The sequence below is a fragment of the Urocampus carinirostris genome, chromosome 15 (genome assembly GCF_059441175.1).
Source record: "Urocampus carinirostris isolate Australia breed hairy pipefish chromosome 15, RoL_Ucar_1.0, whole genome shotgun sequence".
NCBI classification, from domain to species: Eukaryota; Metazoa; Chordata; class Actinopteri; order Syngnathiformes; family Syngnathidae; genus Urocampus; species Urocampus carinirostris.
In genome coordinates this window covers 10,462,336-10,482,783 of record NC_142363.1, presented here as the reverse complement: position 1 = coordinate 10,482,783, position 20,448 = coordinate 10,462,336, and the positions used below count along the sequence as shown (strand labels likewise).

The window sequence follows — 20,448 nt, the reverse complement described above, 5'->3', positions numbered from 1 at the left end:
TTGCTCCTGTCTCCTGTTGACTGTCTCATCCTGTCCGACATCTTGCGTCGGTATCGATCCCGCCTGTCTCGTCCTGTCCGGTATCTTGCTCTAGTATCTGGTATCGATATCGTCTGTCCGTTATCTGCTAGTGTATCTGGTATCGATCTTGTCTGCCTTTGGCTTCCTGTTTTTCCGCACCGGTCTTCTGTCTCACTTCTTCCGCCTAGCGATCGCCGAATCACTGGCGTTTGTGTTCACGCGCATGACTGCCCCATTCCCGTAAACTAAAGCTTGTGTGAAAACGTTGCGCGTCTGGGTCCTCCGTCTGTTCTGGTCCTGACATGTTTGTGTGTACTGTCCTACACTACATCTGGTAAAAGAGAAGACAAATCCAAATTTCCAATTGACATAAGCATATGGAAATTTGAAATTAGTTGTGAACAATAAAACGATGTATAATAGTTTAGGCTTAGGTCTATGTATCTGTAATAGGGGTTTGTGGGTCACTGTAAAAGCCCATTCGAAATGAAGGAAACTCAATCAAGATATTTGTGATTGTGCTCTTTGATGTTCATTGCTTTATTCCAAAAACATTTTAATGTGTGTGTAATTTATTTAGGTGTTGTGTCCAGTGAAGCACATTGTTAGCTTTTGTAGAAATCCATTTAATGTAATAATTAATATGCGTATCTTTTATACGATTACAAACAAAAGGTTTAATTTATTCTGCCGCACTTTTATGGGGACTGAGTTAAATATACTAATCACCTAAAATAAAATGGCGAAAGATGAGAGATTCTGGAAACGGCGATAAAACTTTCGAAAAATGAATAAAACATTACACCAAAAAAAAGTTACTAACTTTACTAACAAGAAATATTATTTTTTAGATGATGTTGAATAAAATGTTAAGGTTATTTAAGTTTCTGATCTATATTTAAATTTGACATTTTTTAACTGCAGTTTCCTCATAAACTCTCATTCGACGCTCCTTTGCGGAGTGCAACGTGGCACTTTTCTTTTCCTTCACTTCCATTCATGAAAGTCTCAGGTAGGCTTGCAAACAATTACCTTTCTGTGTGGATAGGTGAGGGCGTCATTTCGTGTTCCATAAAAGTGACGTCAATTTCACGTGGCCGTTTTTCCGTACCCAGGAAGAAAGCTCCAGGTTTGTGCTGAACCTTTCAAAATAAGTTCAACTATGGAAATCTAGAGTAGGTTTACTTTACTTCAAGCACATTAAGTATTGCACAACTCATAATTGGTGTATGATGATGTATATTTGAAATTTAAGTGGGGTTACTTGGGTAATGTTTTAATTTTGAATAGCAAAGACATTTACTTTGGAATTCCACTCAAAGGAAGTCCTATTTCAATGGTGAACTCTCCAGGATGCATCTATAAGGAAGTAAAGACGTCTGCAGGATTATTATATTTCTACGCTTCGTCCTCACTTATCGACCACGGCAACTATTTTAAAGTAAGTATTTCCACATGCATTTCACCATAAATGATTTACATGCGCATTTTAGAAGTTCGGGGCATTGCGGACTCTTCGTATCAATAATATAAATGATCTAAATCATGTATACGCAGTGATTACATGAAGTGTATTTAAATATCTTTATAAGGAGTCATATAAATACCAAGATATTTTTCTACCCGTCTTTTCTCGCGCTTTAAATGAATTTTTAAGCTAAATTAAAACCACCGGACATATAAATTCCTTATCCAACACCCAAGTGACAAACTCTTGATCGAGAAGAAGAAAATAAAGTACAGTATAAATGGAAGTTGAATTACTGATGTGTCTCAGCTTTACTGAAAATAAACACTTGAATACAAAATTGTCACTGTAATGTTGTATTAACAATAGAACCAAATTTTACAAACAATCCAAATTACAGGAAAATATAAATAAAAACATGCCAAGGTTCGAGGGGGTGGATACCTCACATTTAAATACCAAAAGGTTTAAAAATGTTTGAAATGTTTATGGATAAAATTTATCGTCCTACTTTACATTGAAATGCGATGAAAGATATTTTTTTTTCATATACATTTGCAGTCGAGAATGCAGAATGCAGCCATGGTAATAATATTGTCAATACAGTTTTCTTTTGGCTTTAATTTATAAAATTCGGAGTCATACAGTATTCCAAGCTACTTATGTCTCTGCACCGCTTCCTACAGTAGTCACGTGTCCTCACCAACAATGACGTCATACTTTGGCCACTCCCTAAAATAAACTAGTCCAATACAGTACTGTACACGCTTATGTGATTTAAAAAAAAAAAGATTCTATGCAATTTTTATGTTATTGTTCCAAAACCCAGACAACTCATTGTCAGGGAAGAAGGAGAAAAAACACGGTTCCTTGTAATCCAGGGGCGCCACTAGTTTTTTTAGGATCAACCCACGGCAAGGGAGTAGGGGACGTTTCCCCACCTATATTAAGCAATCGTTGTTTTGTCCCCACCTATATTATGGGATCACTTTAAAGAAATGAGTGCTATCTCCTCACCAGTGGTGGGCGCATTACTGAAAAGTTATAGAGACTAGTAATTGCTTGGCCCGACCCCCCCAGATTACTGACATCCAAAAGTAACACGTTACTCTTAAAGTAACTATCTAGTCACAAATTACCGTATACACTCATATTGAAGCAGACCCCATAATACTGCCCTAAAAACCCTAATATGATAAAGAAACAGAAGAAAACCTGTACACCAAACTGTGGAAGCAGTGAACACTTCATATTTCTTGGCCCGTGCAATTTTAGAGCTTGTAAACTAACACGTCCGAGACACTCCCTATCCATTTTGTCTTTAAACCACTTGAAGATTTCCTTTTCCATTTTTGGATAATGTCAAACACATTTTCTTTTTTTTTTATCCAGTCATGGTGTATTGCAAGTATAATTTTACATATAAAAAGACCAAAATTCGGCACTATTTTTACCGTAAATTTTACCGTAAATTATGTGCTCACTTTTGCGCTTACGTATGCCTTGCTCACACAAGATTTTTTTTTTTTTGGTTTGAACAAATTTATTGACACTAATAAGAGAAAACAATCATGACAATCTCAACAGCAATTAAGCACATTCACAAGATGCAGAGAAAGTGAGTCGAGATGAAAATATAAACCTAAAAATGTATATGCATGACTTGCAGAGAATGGCAGAGAAGGTGCTGGTTACAGGCGGTGCCGGTTACATCGGGAGTCACTGTGTAGTGTCGCTTATCGAAGCCGGCTACCAACCTGTTGTGGTCGATAATTTCAGCAATGCCGTCAAAGGTAATTAGCATTCAGTAAGTCTTTCTTACCCAAGTAAGGTCTGTTCAACTTTGAATGTCTGTAGGTGCTAAGAATGGAGGAGATGGATGTTTGCCTGAGAGCATACAGAGGATCGAGAAGATTTTCAACACTAGCATTGAATTTCATGAACTGGACCTTTTGGACAAAGCTGCCCTGGATGGAGTGTTCAAAAAGGTGTGGAAGTCCACTCAACACGATTCATTAAAGTCAATTAATTCTAAAATTAGGGGTAATTTTTTTTTAACAGTAGATTTTATCATTATGCATCATTATTCTGACCACCCGAAATAATTGAAAATAAGGTAATATATATTTGTGTATGTATATATATATATATATATATATATATATATATATATATATATATATATATATGCAGTAAGTATAAAGTATATATATATAGTGTGTGTGTATAGGTATCCATATGGTTATATTTCTTATTTGATATTCTTTCTTAATATTGGAACTACTATGTTTTCATTTAAGTCCCTTTTTTTAATTTTGTTTTTTCCCTGGATGCTGTGAATGTGTGGCTGACATGTTGTTTAGGTGGGAAATGTCATACTTACATATTGTTTTTCAATGGAGACCCCTATGTTTACTGTCTCCTTCAATTATCTGAACCATCAGTAAAGAGAAAATGTAAATACAAATATTTGAAAATAAAACAAGGTAATAGGCAATATCATTGATTATTTGGCCATCTATTTTTTCATTCATATTATTCAAGTCAACCTGAATGTGCTCTCTTGTTGAAAGTGAATATGGTTATGCGGGAATCTCTTGGCCTACTGCCAGAATATTTTTCCTATTTTATTCCTATTTACCATAAAATCCAGACTATAGAGCGGACCTGATTATAAGCCGCACCCACCACTTTTTAAGTGATTTTCCACTTTTGTACTTACACAAGCCGCACCTGTGTATGAGCCGCGTGTGCCCACATTAAAACTTGTGACACGAACACAAGTTTAACACAGACCAGGCTGTAAGTTCCACGGTTGTAGTTTTGTAGAGGATTATTGCTCTAAATTCTTTATTATTTATCCATTATCCGTTATCGGTTAAATTATAATACACTACAAAGCCAATTGGCCGAGACACTAGCTCCCAGCCAAGAGGCTGAGTCAAGGTCCTAGCCTCCCAGCTTCCTACCGACACAATCTAAAAGGGGTTTTGGGGTTTTTAAGGGTTATTGATCTATCTTCGTTATTCATTATCCATTATCTGTTATCGGTCAGTTCATAATACGCTACAAAGCCTAGGAGCCGGGACACTTACTCTCAGCCAAAAGGCCAAGCTAAGGTCCTAGTCCTAAAGCCATGCTGCGATCATTGCGAATGCACCGTTCCCGGAGGTACTGCAATACCGGGCCGATGCGTGGAGTGGACAGAGCAAGCTCATATTCCATCTCCGAAATGCAAAAATCAAAGAGTCAATAGTACACAATCCTAGAACCACAGTCAGCACCATGAATGGAAAATGATACCCGTAATTAACGTATGATGCAGACTTGTAAAGTCCAGGTCCCGTTGAAAGTAATCCAAGGAAACAATATATATATATGATATATATATGTATGTATATTTCCAAAGTTAAGGGTGGGAAAAATATATATCCACTATTGTCCGCTGCGACAACAGACAGATCTACCGGTAACTCAGCTTTACCCCACTTCCCATCAGCCCGCGTTTGCTCCGCCCCTTCTTTTTGATTCGCCCGTAGAACACATAACAGAATAAATCTCTAAAATAAATACATTAGAAAAATATACAGTTGCAAATACATATTATACATGGTTACACATATTTACGAGAAAGAAGGTACACCGAGAGAGTTTTCAAAGCTTTAATAATATAACTTTCATCCCAAACAGTGCCTTTGAAAGGTACCAACACGCTAGTAGGATCACGCTCGCAATGCATCAAACGTGCCTGTCAAAAAAAAAGCATTCCGCAATTGTGAAATTTGATTTTTGAATTGCGTACTTTATGTCCGTGCTGGCTGTGGGAATCTAACTGTACATGCTAGGCCAGCTTGGCCTGTTACTCCTTTTGGAGTAGCTTTGATTTTTGCATTCCGGAGATGGAATAAGAGCTTGCTCTGTCCACTCCACGCATCGGCCCAGTATTGCAGTACCTCCGGGAACGGTGCATTCGCAATGATCGCAACAAGGCTTTAGGGCTAGGACCTTAGCTTGGCCTTTTGGCTGAGAGTAGGTGTCCCGACTCCTAGGCTTTGTAGCGTATTATGAACTGACCGATAACGGATAATGAATAATGAATAACGAAGATAGATAAATAACCCTTAAAAACCCCAATTCACAGTAGATCGTCCTCAACTTCATCCTCATAACTATTGCCATCAAGGGCGTCTTCCTCATTATCAGAACGTACCTTTACTTAACAGAAAATGTATGGATAAACTTAGAGGTTGCAGTCTTTCTTGGCGCACATATTCTACTGGTCTTAATCTTACCTTTTATACTCCAGCGCCGCTGGTGGCCGTTAGAAAAATTACATAAATTGGCCGCTTCACTGAATAAGCCGCAGGGCTGAACATTTGGGAAAAAAGTAGCGGCTTATAGTCCGGAATTTACGGTAATGTTTTTTAACTTGGTTTTGCATTAAAAAAAGACCAAATTACACTGTATTATTTTGTTGTTACATTTAATATGCAGTCATCCATCCATTATCTGCACCGCTTATCCCCAGTAGGGTCGCGGGAGGGCTGGAGCCCATCCCAGCTATCTTCAGGCAGTGGGCAGGGGACACCCTGAACTTGTAGCCAGCCAGTGGCAGGGCACACAGAGACAGACAACTTCACTCATTCATTCACACCTAGGAACAATTTGGACCGGTCAATCAACATAAGATGCATGTTTTTGGAATGCGGGAGGAAACCGAAGTCCACGGAGGAAACCCACGCAGGCACGGGGAGAACATGGAAAGTCCACACGGGGAGCTTGCGGTAGCTGGACTTGAACCCTGAACCTCTGCACCGTGGGGCTGCGCGCTAACCAACCCATCCGCCGTGCCGCCCATATGCAGTCATCTCATCTCATCAGCTGCACCGCTTATCCTCAGTAGGGTCTCGGGGATATCCAGTCATATTTTATTTAATACTTTTTAGTATTTTCCAATGTTTTTTATTATTTTTTTCTAGTCAAATTAAGCTAATTATGGTAACAACATATAAATATTTTAGGTACCAATATCCATCCATCCATTATCTGCACCGCTTATCCTCAGTAGGGTCGCGGGGTTGCTGGAGCCCGTCCCAGCTATCTTCGTGCAGGGGACACCCCAAACTGGTTGGCAGCCAGTCGCTGGGCACACAGGGACAGACAACACACTCGTTCATTCACACCTAGGGACAATTCGGACCGGCCAATTAACCTAACATGCATGTTTTCGGAATGTGGGAGGAAACCGGAGTGCCCGGAGGAAACCCACGTAAGCACGGGGAGAACATGCAAACTCCACACAGGAGATTTGATCTCATGACCTCAGAACTGTGCCGCACATGCGCTAACCACTGCCCCGCCGTGCTGCCCAAGTACCAATATATTATTTTTTTAATATTATTCTCCTGATTATACGATTTTTTTTTTTACTTTAAAATATTTAAAATGATACTTATAAGAATATTTTCAAAAGACTACCACAGAAAAACATAAATATTCATATAATATCCAAAGAGAACATAGGATTATATTCCAAAATTTCCAATTAAGAAGCCTATATTTAGTTTTGTTTGCGATTTAAAAGTCCGCTTTAACTGAAGTCACTCGAATATTTTAAAAGCAGATGCATTATCTTCCATCTGCTATATTCTATATTCCTAATTTAAAGCACAATGTTCTTAATTTACAAGAAAATATTCGAAAGAAATGTCTATAGTACACAAATCAAAATGTATTTGAAAGGCACCTTCCAGGGAATGAATTGCAACTAGAAGTGCTGTATAAACACAAGCAGCTACAACAAGAAGCCATAGTTCCCTACCCTTCCCCCACCCAATGACCGGGGAAGCTAAATATACAAGCACACACACACACGCAATTGTTAGATTATAATGAAATTAATATCAATGATAATAAAGATAAAATACTTAAAGTTACTAAATATATCTGTCAATTGGGCAAAATGTTTTGATGTTAAGTCATATACATTCAGTATTAAATCAGCATTTTCAGCAGCACAGGATATTTGTTTAATTCACCTTGAAACAAAAGTGGTCATAAACTACTTCCATGTGAGATATTTGATATTTGCCCCAAAAAATACAATTTAAAATTATTCTATTTATTCTTTGTAGCAGACAGAATGACTCGCCATAAAATGTGAAAAGGATTTTCGCTTGTTTCTCCACAAATCGCGTTTTCTCTTACTCCTGCCGATGTTCCTGAAACACGCAAAGCTATTCCACTTGAATAATTGATTTTTCTTCTTTCACAGCATTCTTTTAGCGCCGTGATTCACTTTGCTGGCCTGAAGGCTGTCGGCGAGTCGGTGCAGCAGCCATTACGCTACTACAGGGTCAACCTTATCGCCTCCATGAACCTTCTTGAGGTGAGTCCACCGGAGCTTAGATGCCTGTAAACAGGGATGTCAAACTCATTTTAGCTCAGATGCCACATGGCAGACAAATGAAACTCACGCTTGTAAATTAATAAAATATAAAAAGCATGCCTTAGTTGTAGGGCTGGGGTTCTTTGAGAGGCTCATAATTTTCACGGCGTGCATTAGAAAACTTATTGGTTGTATTTTCCTCTGTATTTTTGTTCGCTAAGATTTAATATATTGTTGTGTTTATCAAATGTGCCTTTGCAAAAAAAGTCACAAAAAAAATGTAAATTCATTTCTACAACAGTTTATTTAACTCTGGGAAACTCCTGCAAACTAAAAAGTGACAAAAATGGCACACAAACACTAATTTAAGTGCAAATTCATGTAAATGATGGATTTCCATCCATCCATCCATTGGCTGCACCGCTTATCCTCAGTAGGGTCGCGGGGGTGCTGGAGCCCATCCCAGCCATCTTCGGACAGTAGGCAGGGGACACCCTGAACTGGTTGCCAGCCAATCGCAGGGCACACAGGGACAGACAACTCGCTCGCTCATCCACACCTAGGGACAATTTGGACCGGCCAATTCACCTGAAATGCATGTTTTTGGACTGTGGGAGGAAACCGGAGTGCCCGGAGGAAACCCACGAAAGCACGGGGAGAACATGTAAACTCCGCACAGTCCGGTAGCTGGATTTGAACCCATGACCTCAGAACTGTGCCGCACACGCGCTAACCACTGCGCCGCTGTGCTGCTCTAAATGATTGATTTAACCATTCAAAAATGTTTTTCTGCATTTTATTTATTTTTTTAATGAAAAAGATATCCGAATTTGGGACTTTTGTTGTCAAGATTTATTATCTATTATATCATGGGTCTCCAATCTGCGGGCACCAGGTAGCACCAGAAAAAAAGCTGAGCAGCCTATGGACAGGTCCTGAAAATAGCTCACCAGTGATGGGTCATTGCGATTTTTCTAGTGAATTTGATTTCTGATATGATCTTGTTGTGGTTGAATTAACTAATAATTATAACCTGGTAATAACATTGTAATAACAGATTGTTGTAATAAAAATGTGTATCAAAATGGTAACCCTTCAGTAACAAAATGTAGGTCTCCGCTTTGAAAAGGTTGGTGATCCTGTTTAATAAAAATGACCTAAAGCACAGAAATAAATAAAAAGTTGCCTTTTTTTTCTGGGCTTATACTGTATTTATTCATGTATAGACATGTTTTACCCGAAAATAAACTCAAATTTAGTTGCTAGTTATTCAAGGGGTTTTACGGTAGTTGCAATTACCTGCTGACCACATTTGCTCAGCATTGGATGCAATGGGAATCAATTACGGAAAACGCCGATGGCAAAAGAAAAAGAATTATGTTTTATTTCATCATCGTACTACTTTTACTCACTGTACCACATTGTAAAAGATGTGATGGAGCATTATGGGCATGAGTTCAGCCGTAACAACAACGTTGTACAACGTGGTACAATGGGTAAAAAATTGTGTAACGATAGGATACGATCTAATGCCTTTTCCTATGTCATCTGTGCAATCACTTGTCAAGTGATTTACACAGTAAATTAGGGCTTATTATTTTTACTAGTATTGTTATTGTTATTATTCAGCCAGGCCACGAGAATATCGTCACATTAAATAGGTCAGTGGTACAGAAAAGGTCACGGACCACGCATATAGTAGACATTTAAAAATTCAGGTCATTATTTGAGTTGAGGCCGCTTTCATTTCTGTTTTGCTTCTCTCAGCATCGGCTCGCGGGCTTGAACTAGCCCCCGGGCCGTATGTTGGACACCCCTGCCCATAACTGTGCCTCATTCGGTAGGTGATGCAGGCTCACGGCGTGCACAACTTAGTGTTCAGCAGCTCGGCCACCGTGTACGGAGAGCCTCAACGTCTCCCCATCGACGAACTGCACCCCGTCGGCAGCTGCACCAACCCTTATGGCAAGACCAAGTACTTCATCGAGGAGATGATCAAAGACCACTGTAAAGCTCACAAGGTATGAGATCTAACTTGAGAGGGTTTTTTTTTTTTGCATTTGCTGGACAAAAAAGTGATTTTACTCTGTTTTTGTGTGTGCGTATTATGTGAACAGAGTTGGAATTCGGTATTGCTGCGGTATTTCAACCCCATTGGCGCTCATTCCTCTGGCCTGATCGGAGAAGACCCCCAGGGCATCCCTAATAATTTACTACCATATGTTGCCCAGGTACATAAATGCTTTAATTTTTTTTTTCTCCTTTAATTGCATCACTATTAAGAATGAGCAGGTACCAAAACTAAGAGTAGATATCATTGCTGATACCATCCTATTCAAAGAATCGGTACTCTTGACCATAGCCAATACAAGTATTGGCTTCCTGCCGGTGGCCAATCAACATTAAGAAACCTAAAATTAAACGAATGGCAGATTGCCATGAAATAACTAATATATTAAAAAAAATACTTTTAAATCCCGACCTTACGTTACATTTATTTTGCAGATGGAAATATATTTTCTCTGATAACCGTATTCTGTTTGAAAAATTACTAAGTACTATAGGTCTTATTTATCACTTTGTTTTTGCACATGGACACTCATATATTATTATATATTATTATGTTATCACGTTCTCAATTGTTAAAAAAAATAATTGTAAACGATAAAAATACCAATGAAATTATTTAGTCTTAAAACAAGATAAATAATACATAATATCGTCAAACATGAATAAAATAATGCTCTCATATAAGGAACCTATTTGTAATGCAACCTGCTTAAAATTTACGAAAAGTAATTGTTAGAAAGATAGATGTACAGTAATCCCTCGGTTATTGCGGTTTATGGGGACCAAAACCACCCGCAAAAAGTGAAAATCTGTGAAGTAGCGACACCCCTTCAAAAATGCTCACACAAAAAAAAATGATAGTTTTTTTTTTTTTTTTTTTTTTTTTTTTTTTTTTTAAGACCCGCGAAGCTCTGAACCCGCGAACGTGTAACTGCGAAGTAGCGAGGTCCCACTGTATAGATACTTTATTCATCCCCATAGGGAAATTCACACTTCCAGCAGTATCCTTGTGTTGAAAATAAACCAATAATAAAGTAAATGGAATATAATACATGTTATGGTTGACTGGAATAATATTATGATTTGTTTGTAAAGATAACTTTCAAAACTGACTGAAGGAAAGCACATGGACATCCATTTATTAATGTATAAAAAAGGTTGTAATTTGGCTATAACTTTAATTGAAATTGAGAACAATAAGGAAAATACTAGACGTATAAGTTCCGAATTGTTTAAATATCATAAATTAAGAAAAATAATACTTAACAATTTTCAATGATTTAGCTTTAATTTAAAGATATTTTCGGGTTGGTTTGAATCTTATTATTTTTTCCATTTGTTTTGTAAACGCAACATTCAAAACTGACTGAACGGAAAGCCAAGGACGACAGCCAATCAGGATTGTGTCTTCGCCAGCCTGCTCTGAGTGACACAACATGTGCTTTGTGATTGAGGAAGAATGTTCATCTGATTTAAAAAAAAAAAAAAAGAAAAATCTGAATTCCAAAAAGGTGTATTCTTTTTCCTTACATGATGTATTTGTGCCTCATAACATGCTCAGTTGAGTGGCATCGAGATTATATGATTTTCCTTATTCATTAAATGGTGTTTTTATTTTCCACAGCAATTTGAGTTAAATTATGTGTCTGACACTTGCATAAATAGACTTCAATTCCATTTTTTATAGGTTGCTGTCGGGAGAAGGGAGTTCCTCAGTGTATTTGGAAATGATTATGACACCCTGGATGGAACAGGTAACAATTATCACATTCGAAGTTAAAGGAAGAGTTCATTTAAATGTCGACATTATAGAGGTCATAGATCAAGAAGGTGTTCTATGAAGAGATTCTAGGTTATACATTTATTACATTTGTTTTTTACACTTTGATTTTTGATCTGCTCACTGATCCAAAAACGGACAAACCTCACCTTAAAAAAAATGAGTTTTTTTTGTGTCTTTTCATGAACATGCTTGAGCATTTCATGATACGGATTATTTATTGGAAGTTTTTCAGACCTCTATGTTTCAAAAGTAACCTTCATGACAATCAGTTATTCACACACAAACACTAATCAATCCTCTAATGTGTAAATTTCTTTTGTTAAGGTGTAAGGGATTATATTCATGTTGTGGATTTGGCAAAGGGACATATAGCTGCACTGAGGAAGCTGAAGGACAACTGTGGCTGCAAGGTACCAAAACAAGAGAAATGAATACAACATAAATACAAGTGCTTTATTGAAAATAATTTTGTTTTTAAAAATGTATACCTGTATCTGAAAGGGTGATGTGCAGTCAGGGGACCCAGATGACCTATAGCCTCACCCGTCATCATTGAAATATAACCTTAAAACTACGGTGTAATGAATAGTTATGTTTATTCAGTGTTAAAGCTATTTCTTATTTAACTTCACAATTCTTGGAATTATTTCAAAATCACATAATTTTCACATATTGGGTAATAATTATGCAACAAATTACTGTGCTGTGGGGCATTTTAAGCACTCTTTTCCTTAATAAAGAGGGAAGGCTTAAATATGATGAAAAACACACAAAAAAAAAGGTGAAATAAAACAAATATGTAAACAACACACTTCAGTCCATTTGATTTCTAGTACCGCTCTTGCCCCTCTTCCCGCCCTTACGTTGCAGCATATAGGCGGCGTCTAAAAAATTTAACGATTTAAAGTGTACAAAAAAAGCATTACGACCAGTACACTAGGTGCAGTGCAGTACCTTCATTGGCAGTGTTTAGTTTACATTTAACCTCCACACTGTACATATAACACAGAGTTTGAGCAATGAGTATAAGAATAGATACGAAATGGAGCAGACCCTCAAGTGACCCCATGAAAAAATAAATTACCCGGATGAGGAGACATACTTCTCAGGGGGTCGCATGAGAATTTCTTCATCCGATCGAGGGCGTGACAGAAAATAATTGCGAAGAACTTATGCGTTCCATGCTGCTTCCTTTGTACGCGTGTGTGTACTCTATTAGTAATAAATGAGAAAAAAATGGATATGGCGTAGTAATAGTGTTTCTGCTAACCACAAAGTGTAATGTGATGTTCACAGATGGGAAGTGACCCTCCTGAAAAGTGTTGAATGATCCTAAGTCACTTTAAGTGAAATTATTTTTTTAACCAACCAGACACTCTTGGTGCTCAGCCACCCCCAAAGCTCTGACCCTAAAATCGCCCCTGGCTTCACCTTACACAAACCTTACTTCACATCACTGGTTATTATCTCTCTCCACTGTATAGCAGAGAACGAGGAGGTAATATTAAACACAGAATGACGGGCTACTTCTAAGTCCCACTGTATGTGGCTTTTGTTTGCTAGTGTGCAGAATATTTCTACATTTCCAATAAATATATTGCCATTTGGCAACATTAGATTAAAAAATTAATGTGTGATTTATTTACATGCTGTCAACAGGTTTACAACCTTGGAACAGGGTTGGGTTACTCGGTGCTCCAGATTGTAAACGCTATGAAGAAGGCATCTGGAAAGGAAGTAAGTCACAAATAAAGTTTTTATTTTGCCAAAATAAAAGACATCCTGTCATATAGAATAAAAAAGATTTTTTTTCTTTTTTTTTTTGCAGATTCCGTATAAGATTGCCCCTCGTCGAGAAGGCGATGCATCAAGCGTTTACGCCGACCCCTCACTGGCTGAGAAGGAGCTCGGGTGGAAAGCGGAATTCGCGCTGGAACGAATGTGTAAATTTCTCCTCAGTCTTTAAAAAAGGAAAGATTTTTTTTTAAAGTATTGAATGATATCAGAAATTTCGTGTTTCTGTTTGCATATAGGTGAAGATATCTGGCGCTGGCAGTCGATGAACCCGACCGGATTTTTCAAAGCGGGAGCATCTTGACATCATTCCAGTTTTTAAATGTTCTTATCAAAAGACCAAAGCCGTTTTTATATTCCATGTGTAAACTATTCAGGGGAACACTAATTTATGCTTGAAAATAATTACAAAATTGTATTACTGAAGTGGGTGTTTTAATAACCCCCCACATGCCTTATGTGCTAGCAGAAAAATATCAGTCATTTCTCAAGGATTCTTATTTTTCCTCATGTTGGGGTGTTTGAGTTTCCTAGCGAACATGTGATTTTGTGTCAAAATTTAGGCTTGTGAAGCCCTTTAATAATCCGGGACCTACATGAATGTGAATTGACCTGATCTATAAAAAAAATAATAAGAGAATAAAATTATTTGTGTTTTTGGTAATTGGTCTTTAAATGTGGTTAGGTTGTGTTTTTACAGTTTTTCCTGGGTTTAAAAAATGATTAATTGCTATTAAATTGAATTATTAGGAATGGGCAAGTATGTCACCAGCCATTTTAAGGTATCTGTACTCCCAATGGTAGGTGATACTAGTATCTGCTGCCTTGACGTCTAGTTGCCATTTAACAGTGTCTGAAACTCATGACAAAAAGTTACAGGAGGCAGACAACTCTGAAAAGATGCCTGCCCAGTCATAAAGTTGCCTGCCCCATTTTTCTCTACTTGAAACACAATAAGACGACTAATTGCAAAAAAAGCCGTTGTTGCAAAGTATTAAGGAATGATAATCAGAATATACAACAAAACAACACTTTAAAGTTAAGTTTATTATAAATCTACTTATAACCTTCATTGCATGTATATGACATCGCTGTTTTCCATCCGCCATCAGTATGTACCTGTATTAACTCAGCTTCATTCATGCAATGTTTGCGTTGCGTCATCTGCTTCAAGCCACGTGAACTCCTCTTTCCACGATGCTTTTAATGTACGTTTACGTTTTGTACCGTCATAAATTTTGTTCGCTTCTTTTCAATTTTCCGGTGCTGAGGTTTTGCCTTGATTCCTAACCACTTCTCCATTTTCCTTGTGTGCTCTGTGCGTCTAATTTGGGCAATGATATGCAAATGCACTACCTTATTTAGGGCCCGGTCACACAGCCTTTTGCGTCTGTATCGCAGATAAAATTTTGCGATTTTTTTTTTTTTTTTTTTTTTTTTTTTTTGCCCGCGGTAGGAAATGCGCAAAATTGGCCAACCCGCTGTTCATCCGTGGTATGCCCGCAAAACAGACGCCGGCGCTTTCTCATCGCGTCAGTTCCACGTCCTTTCCGCGTGTGGACCACGGGTATAAAAGCTGCCAAGCCGGGCTGTAGAAATCATAACCGCTCAAGACACAGTCCCGTGAAGATAAATATTTCAAGCTATGGCACCGAAGAAGAAGCCAATATGTTATTATTGTAATAGTTATTCATTTTTATTTCATTATCTTGTTATGAAATGAGAAATGTCAAGAAATAAAAATGGATTAAGACGAGGTCACTACGGTGACGGGGATCCATGTTCACCCCTTGACGTCTCGAGCACAACTGACGTGTGCTCGGCAAATCGCGCTGAATATACGCGGAGAAAAGCGTTTGACCGTCACACGCGTTACACACGCTAATTCACGTGATAACGCCGCGATACAGGCGCAGAACAAATGTGCTATGACCGTGCTCCACCTGCGATTACCCGCTAAAATTCCGCGTCCTACCCGCGTGTCACCACGCCCTGGCCGCGGCCGTAGCACGTCGTTCCGCGTCTGTACCGCGTCATATCCGTGTGTGTACCACGTGGTCTAAAGTTTTGAGCAGCACAAAACTTTTTCGCGCGGCCAACCGCGTGTGAATTTCTTGCCGCGTGTAAAGCACGGCTGTTACTCGTCTGTATCGCGATCTCAAAGCGTCCAACAGCGTCTGCTTCACGGGCAGAAATTTCTGGTCGTGATTCAGCCGCGATACAGACGCAAACGGCTGTGTGACCAGGCCCAATGCTCGGGAAAGTCCGGAAGCACGAAGTTATTCGATGCAGGCTTCTGATTGGCTGCAGAGTATGCAAATTGCCTAACGAACCGAAATTCTGAAATTTCCAAACCAAACGAAGATCTCAAAATCGGAATAAAGCAAACCTTTGATTTGAAAAAAGTTAAAAAATAATAACGATTTTTTTTTTCTATTCCACACACCCCGGGCAGAGACGTTGTGCAAGTTGCACGCCCGACGAAAAAATTTGCACGCCCAGGGCGTCCGGGCAGACGTTATTTCAGACAGTGCATTTAACGAAGGGCGTAGGTTTGGGGTTGCCATTGGTGGGAACCAAATCATAATTAAAGATAATTCCTGCGTGAATATGGCATAAGCACAGCCAATCATATTGGCCAAATGCATCAGCTCTTCAGCAGAAAACGTTATTCACCCATTTCTGCAATGCTAAACGATCTCATAATATTATTGGGGACAAAACAATAATAGCTGGATATTAGTAGGGACACATCACCTCCATCCATCCCAAATCGACGCCCTTGCATATAACAGAGACCTGAAATTGAAGGCATGGTATATTGCTATTAAACAAATGCAATAATAAATACATTTTTGATAATTAAGGTTACTTCTCTGCAATTAGTCATTTTTGAACTACGGGTACTAATGGTACTGTTGTGTAATATTTGCATTGATGACCATAGATGGGAGCTGCTAGCTAAAAGAATATACGGTAGTATCGTACATCTCTGATTTAAATGTGTTTTAAAAAGTGTTGAGAGAGTGTAATTTTAGATACTTATTTCTGAGATACAGCACATTGGATGAACTATTTGAAATTTATAATTAACTGGAAGTTCAAGTCACTGCCCATTAAAGGTACATGATATAATAATTAACACCCCCTAATGGTAAAAAAATGAATAAATAGGAAAAAAAGGTGTAAATAGGTAAAAATAAATGACCTATAATATGACTGCATTTTTTCAAAAATACTGGTAGGTCAAAAAATTAGTATTTTTTTTTTTACATAACAGGCTCGCCTCAATTGTACAGGCATTATTGTCAGCCATCTTGCCGCTATAGGTACTAAAGGCTGCACAAATAAAGGTAATTTTGAGTGTATAGTTTGTACTCTTCCTTGTGCTTTTTAGAGAACGTTTTCCTTTGCTCTGCCCCAGGGGTTTCCATACTGAAGCTGAAAGCTATTTTTTTGGTACAAATTAGCGCAAAGGGCGACCAGTTTAATATGCATTTCTAAAATAAAATGTTATTACTATGTTACCTGGTTGTAATTATTAGAGGTTGGAATAGGCTTGGTGAACAACTAATCATGCCAGTTTGAAAACATATTTCCAAGAAAATTGCAATGAGCCATGATATATTTTCTGAACCAGTCCGTAGGTTAATCAGGTGGTCTTTAGGGACTACCTACAGAGGTTTTGCTGGACGATCTTACTGCCTAGTCCTTTGGTTGGGTGTGACGGGCAGCTAAGAAAAAAAAAACATTAAATCCGCTAGCAAAGCTTCAGAAAAAGCCACTAGGTGGCCATGGCTCAAAAGGGCAGATCCGTGAGCTGCTACTGTGACGCAAATTGAAGCGTGATCAACCTCGGCTGGGTCACCAGGGCAAGAGTGTGATGTTGCGAAGCCGAAACATTCAATGAACCCAGGATACATCCAGGTGATGTTTCTTTCTAGTAGTAGAATGTTTGCAGTAATAAGTGTATTTCTATAGTATTTTTGTAGTATTACTGCAGTTGCATTTTTATGGTGTATCTTTAGTAATATTTCTGTAGTATTTTATTATTTGTCTTAGTAAAAGTAATATTACTGTGGTAATAATTTTGCAGTATAATTTCAGAAACAGTATTTTTGTATTATTAAAATAACTATTACAGTGATACTATATGTCTATAGTATTTTTTTTTTCTTTTCATAAAGCAAAATAAAAGATTGGCTCCCTTTTTAAGCACTAAATTACATTTTTAGTTTTGTAGTAAATCTGTAGTATTTTTGTAGTAGTATTTTGTACTAAACACACAGAAGGACAAAGCTAGCACCAAAAAAAATATGATGAAAAACGCTTAATTTAAAAAAACATAACGAAAATGTTAACAATGTAGCGTCTGAAATACCACCTTGCCTTGAAATGGTTTGGTCCATTTGATTCCTAGCACCGCTCTCTTAAAAACATCCCTTCAAGAATGAAATTTGAGATGTATTCTGAGAATTGTATATTTTCTTTTCATCAGTTGACCATATTTGTCGTGGTCAGCATGGTCGCCATGGCGACCGGCTGGCCCCGCCCCCTGGGCACCGGCTGTAGTAGATCAGCTAATTTGCGTGTCTGCTTCTTAAGGGTGGGTTGTGGGTATTGCGGGTGCTGGTTCATTGCATTTTCTGTTTTGCATTTTCCGTTCTGTTTTGCTCTGTCCTGTTTTGTTTGAGTCGGAGGAAACCTGTACTTGCCCGTTCTGAGTGTAAGCCTGTTTTTGTTTTGTTTTGTCCGTGAGTGTTGGACAACTTTTATTTTCCTAAATAAAAGTACTGATCGTCAACGGGAATGAGTTCATCCTTCCTGCCTCCTGCCCCCGTTCTGGTTCGGTCCTCGTGACAATATTATCATCACATTTTGATGGATTATCTAAAAACCATTTACCGGTACGATTAGAAAACAATTTATGAATTGCTACAGCGTTTTCTAATACTCAATTCTTATCTTTTTGGTCATAAAACAACTTGTGTTTGAGAACACAGAGTTAGATTGTTTATTTATAAGTGCTTTATTTATCATATATTTAAATGAATATGAAAACGTAAATATTTGTACCATTTTCGTTCAGCAGGCCGGATCAAAAAGACTGATTGTGGCCCCCAAGCCCACTACTACTTTAAGACGATCTCCCTAATGCATATGTTAACAATGCAATTTTAATGATTAAAGTACTAACACGCTCATGGATAACCATCAGGGTTGAAAGGGCACCACTTCCTCTGGTGTGTCTTGGGTAAGTACAGTCTGGTGGCGCCCATCCCTTTTCAGGATGTTTTTGTGGTAGGGGTTTACTCCCACACATGAAACAGTACTGGTTTCCATGGTTAACAGTAGCAAGGGAAGCCTGCAGATTTGAATCAGATACAGCACTTTCATGATCAGGTCACCATTTTTTGGGTGTAAAGCGGCAAGACGCTCTTCAGGGATCAGCCAAACCTTAGCATTGACAGGCCGGGGTGTGTGAGAATACACACTGTCTCTTTAAGACATTTTCATCGTAGTTTAGATTTTACTTATTGAATTTAAATGATTTAAGTACTATTAAAACAAAAATATTTGATTTAACTGATTTGTTTCTTTCCTCTGAAAAATACAATTTGGAATCCCGCGAGTATGTGAGATTTCAAAATAAGGCTTTTTTTCTATTTCTTTTAGTAATATGTTCTGATTGAATTGGAGAAGATTTGTGGCAAAAATGAATGAAGTGTAACAATTGTGAATATGTATTTATTTTTCATTTCAATGTGTTTTCATACCTGTCAACCTGTAGGTTTTTTCCATACAAAGTACGTTTATTATGCATTTTAAGACCTGTACGACATACAACAAAATCTGTACGGAAAAACGCAAATTTGTCAATTATGGGTACCATTCGGGGGGCAGCACGGCGGCGCAGTGGTTAGCGCTTGTGCGGCACAGTTCATGTCATGGGAACCTGTTGTGGGTTCAAATCCAGCTCCAGACTTTCTGTGCGGAGTTTGTATGTTCTCCCCGTGCTTGCGTGGGTTTCCTCCGGGCACTCCGGTTTCCTCCCACATTCCAAAAACATGCATTTCAGGTGAATTGGCCGGTCCAAATTGTCCCTAGGTGTGAATGAGCGAATGAGTTGTCTGTCCCCGTGTGCCCTGAGATTGGCTGGCAACCAGTTCAAGGTGTCCCCTGCCCACTCCCCAAAGATGGCTGGGATGGGCTCCAGCCCCCCTGCGACCCTAATGAGGATAAGCGGTACGGCTAATGAGATGAGATGGGTATCATTCGGTATACACCGACTATCACGGAACGGTAAATGAATCAAGTCAAACGAGTTCGCCGCGGTAGCAAACTGTCAGGGAACGGACCGGGAGGCAGGAAATGTGAACTCATTTGCGTTACGATCTGTTACTTTTATTTAGAAAATAAAAGTTGTCCAACACGCAGGGACCAAATACAAAACAAAAACAGGCTTACAGGCAATCACTCAGAACAAACGGGTGCGAACAGGTCTTCAAGAAAGAAAGGCAGTAACTCAGAACAAACGGGCATGAACAGGTTTTTCCTCGAGTCAAACAAAACAATGGTATGGCAACGGGCAGTCCCAAAAACGAGCCCTTAGGAATCATACACGCAATTAAGTCAATCTGTGTCAGCCGGTGTCAAGGGGCGGGACGAGCTGGGTGTCATGGCGACCATGCAGGACATGACACAAACGAAGCGACATCGGATTTCATGTGGTAGTTGTGTAGTGAAAGGAAGTCCGTCTCTTTTTAGAGAACTGGCTTTTTCGGCTCAACTCATTAAAAAGAGCTGGCCCTCAAACGGCTAACTTGCTTTGATGCATTATATTAGGAATCATTATTGTTGAATAAAGAAGTTAAGAGAAAAAGAAAGTATAAAAGGAGAAAATGAAAAAAGGTTTGTGGTTAT

General features: G+C 38.5%; 1 protein-coding gene and 2 pseudogenes across 1 annotated transcript; 2 read left to right on the top strand and 1 right to left on the bottom strand.

The window, feature by feature from the left end:
• The first annotated feature begins 1,347 nt into the window (after positions 1 to 1,347).
• gale (UDP-galactose-4-epimerase) lies at positions 1,348 to 14,188 on the top strand. Its single transcript, XM_088354249.1, has 11 exons — positions 1,348 to 1,462; positions 3,159 to 3,282; positions 3,347 to 3,477; positions 7,764 to 7,877; positions 9,722 to 9,898; positions 9,995 to 10,108; positions 11,635 to 11,701; positions 12,055 to 12,140; positions 13,390 to 13,467; positions 13,559 to 13,673; positions 13,764 to 14,188. The coding sequence occupies exons 1-11, from the start codon at positions 1,358 to 1,360 to the stop codon at positions 13,826 to 13,828; spliced, it is 1,176 nt and encodes a 391-aa protein (XP_088210375.1). The 5' UTR covers positions 1,348 to 1,357; the 3' UTR covers positions 13,829 to 14,188.
• LOC148351536 (U2 spliceosomal RNA) lies at positions 4,639 to 4,784 on the bottom strand (annotated as a pseudogene).
• On the top strand, positions 5,351 to 5,464 carry LOC148351535 (U2 spliceosomal RNA; annotated as a pseudogene).
• Positions 14,189 to 20,448: the final 6,260 nt, after the last annotated feature.

Coding starts and splice junctions, on each gene's coding strand:
- gale (XM_088354249.1), top strand. CDS start 1,358: ATGGTGAACTCTCCAGGATGCATCTATAAGGAAGTAAAGACGTCTGCA. Junction 9,899..9,994: donor ACCACTGTAAAGCTCACAAG/GTATGAGATCTA, acceptor TTATGTGAACAG/AGTTGGAATTCGGTATTGCT. Junction 12,141..13,389: donor AGGACAACTGTGGCTGCAAG/GTACCAAAACAA, acceptor TGCTGTCAACAG/GTTTACAACCTTGGAACAGG.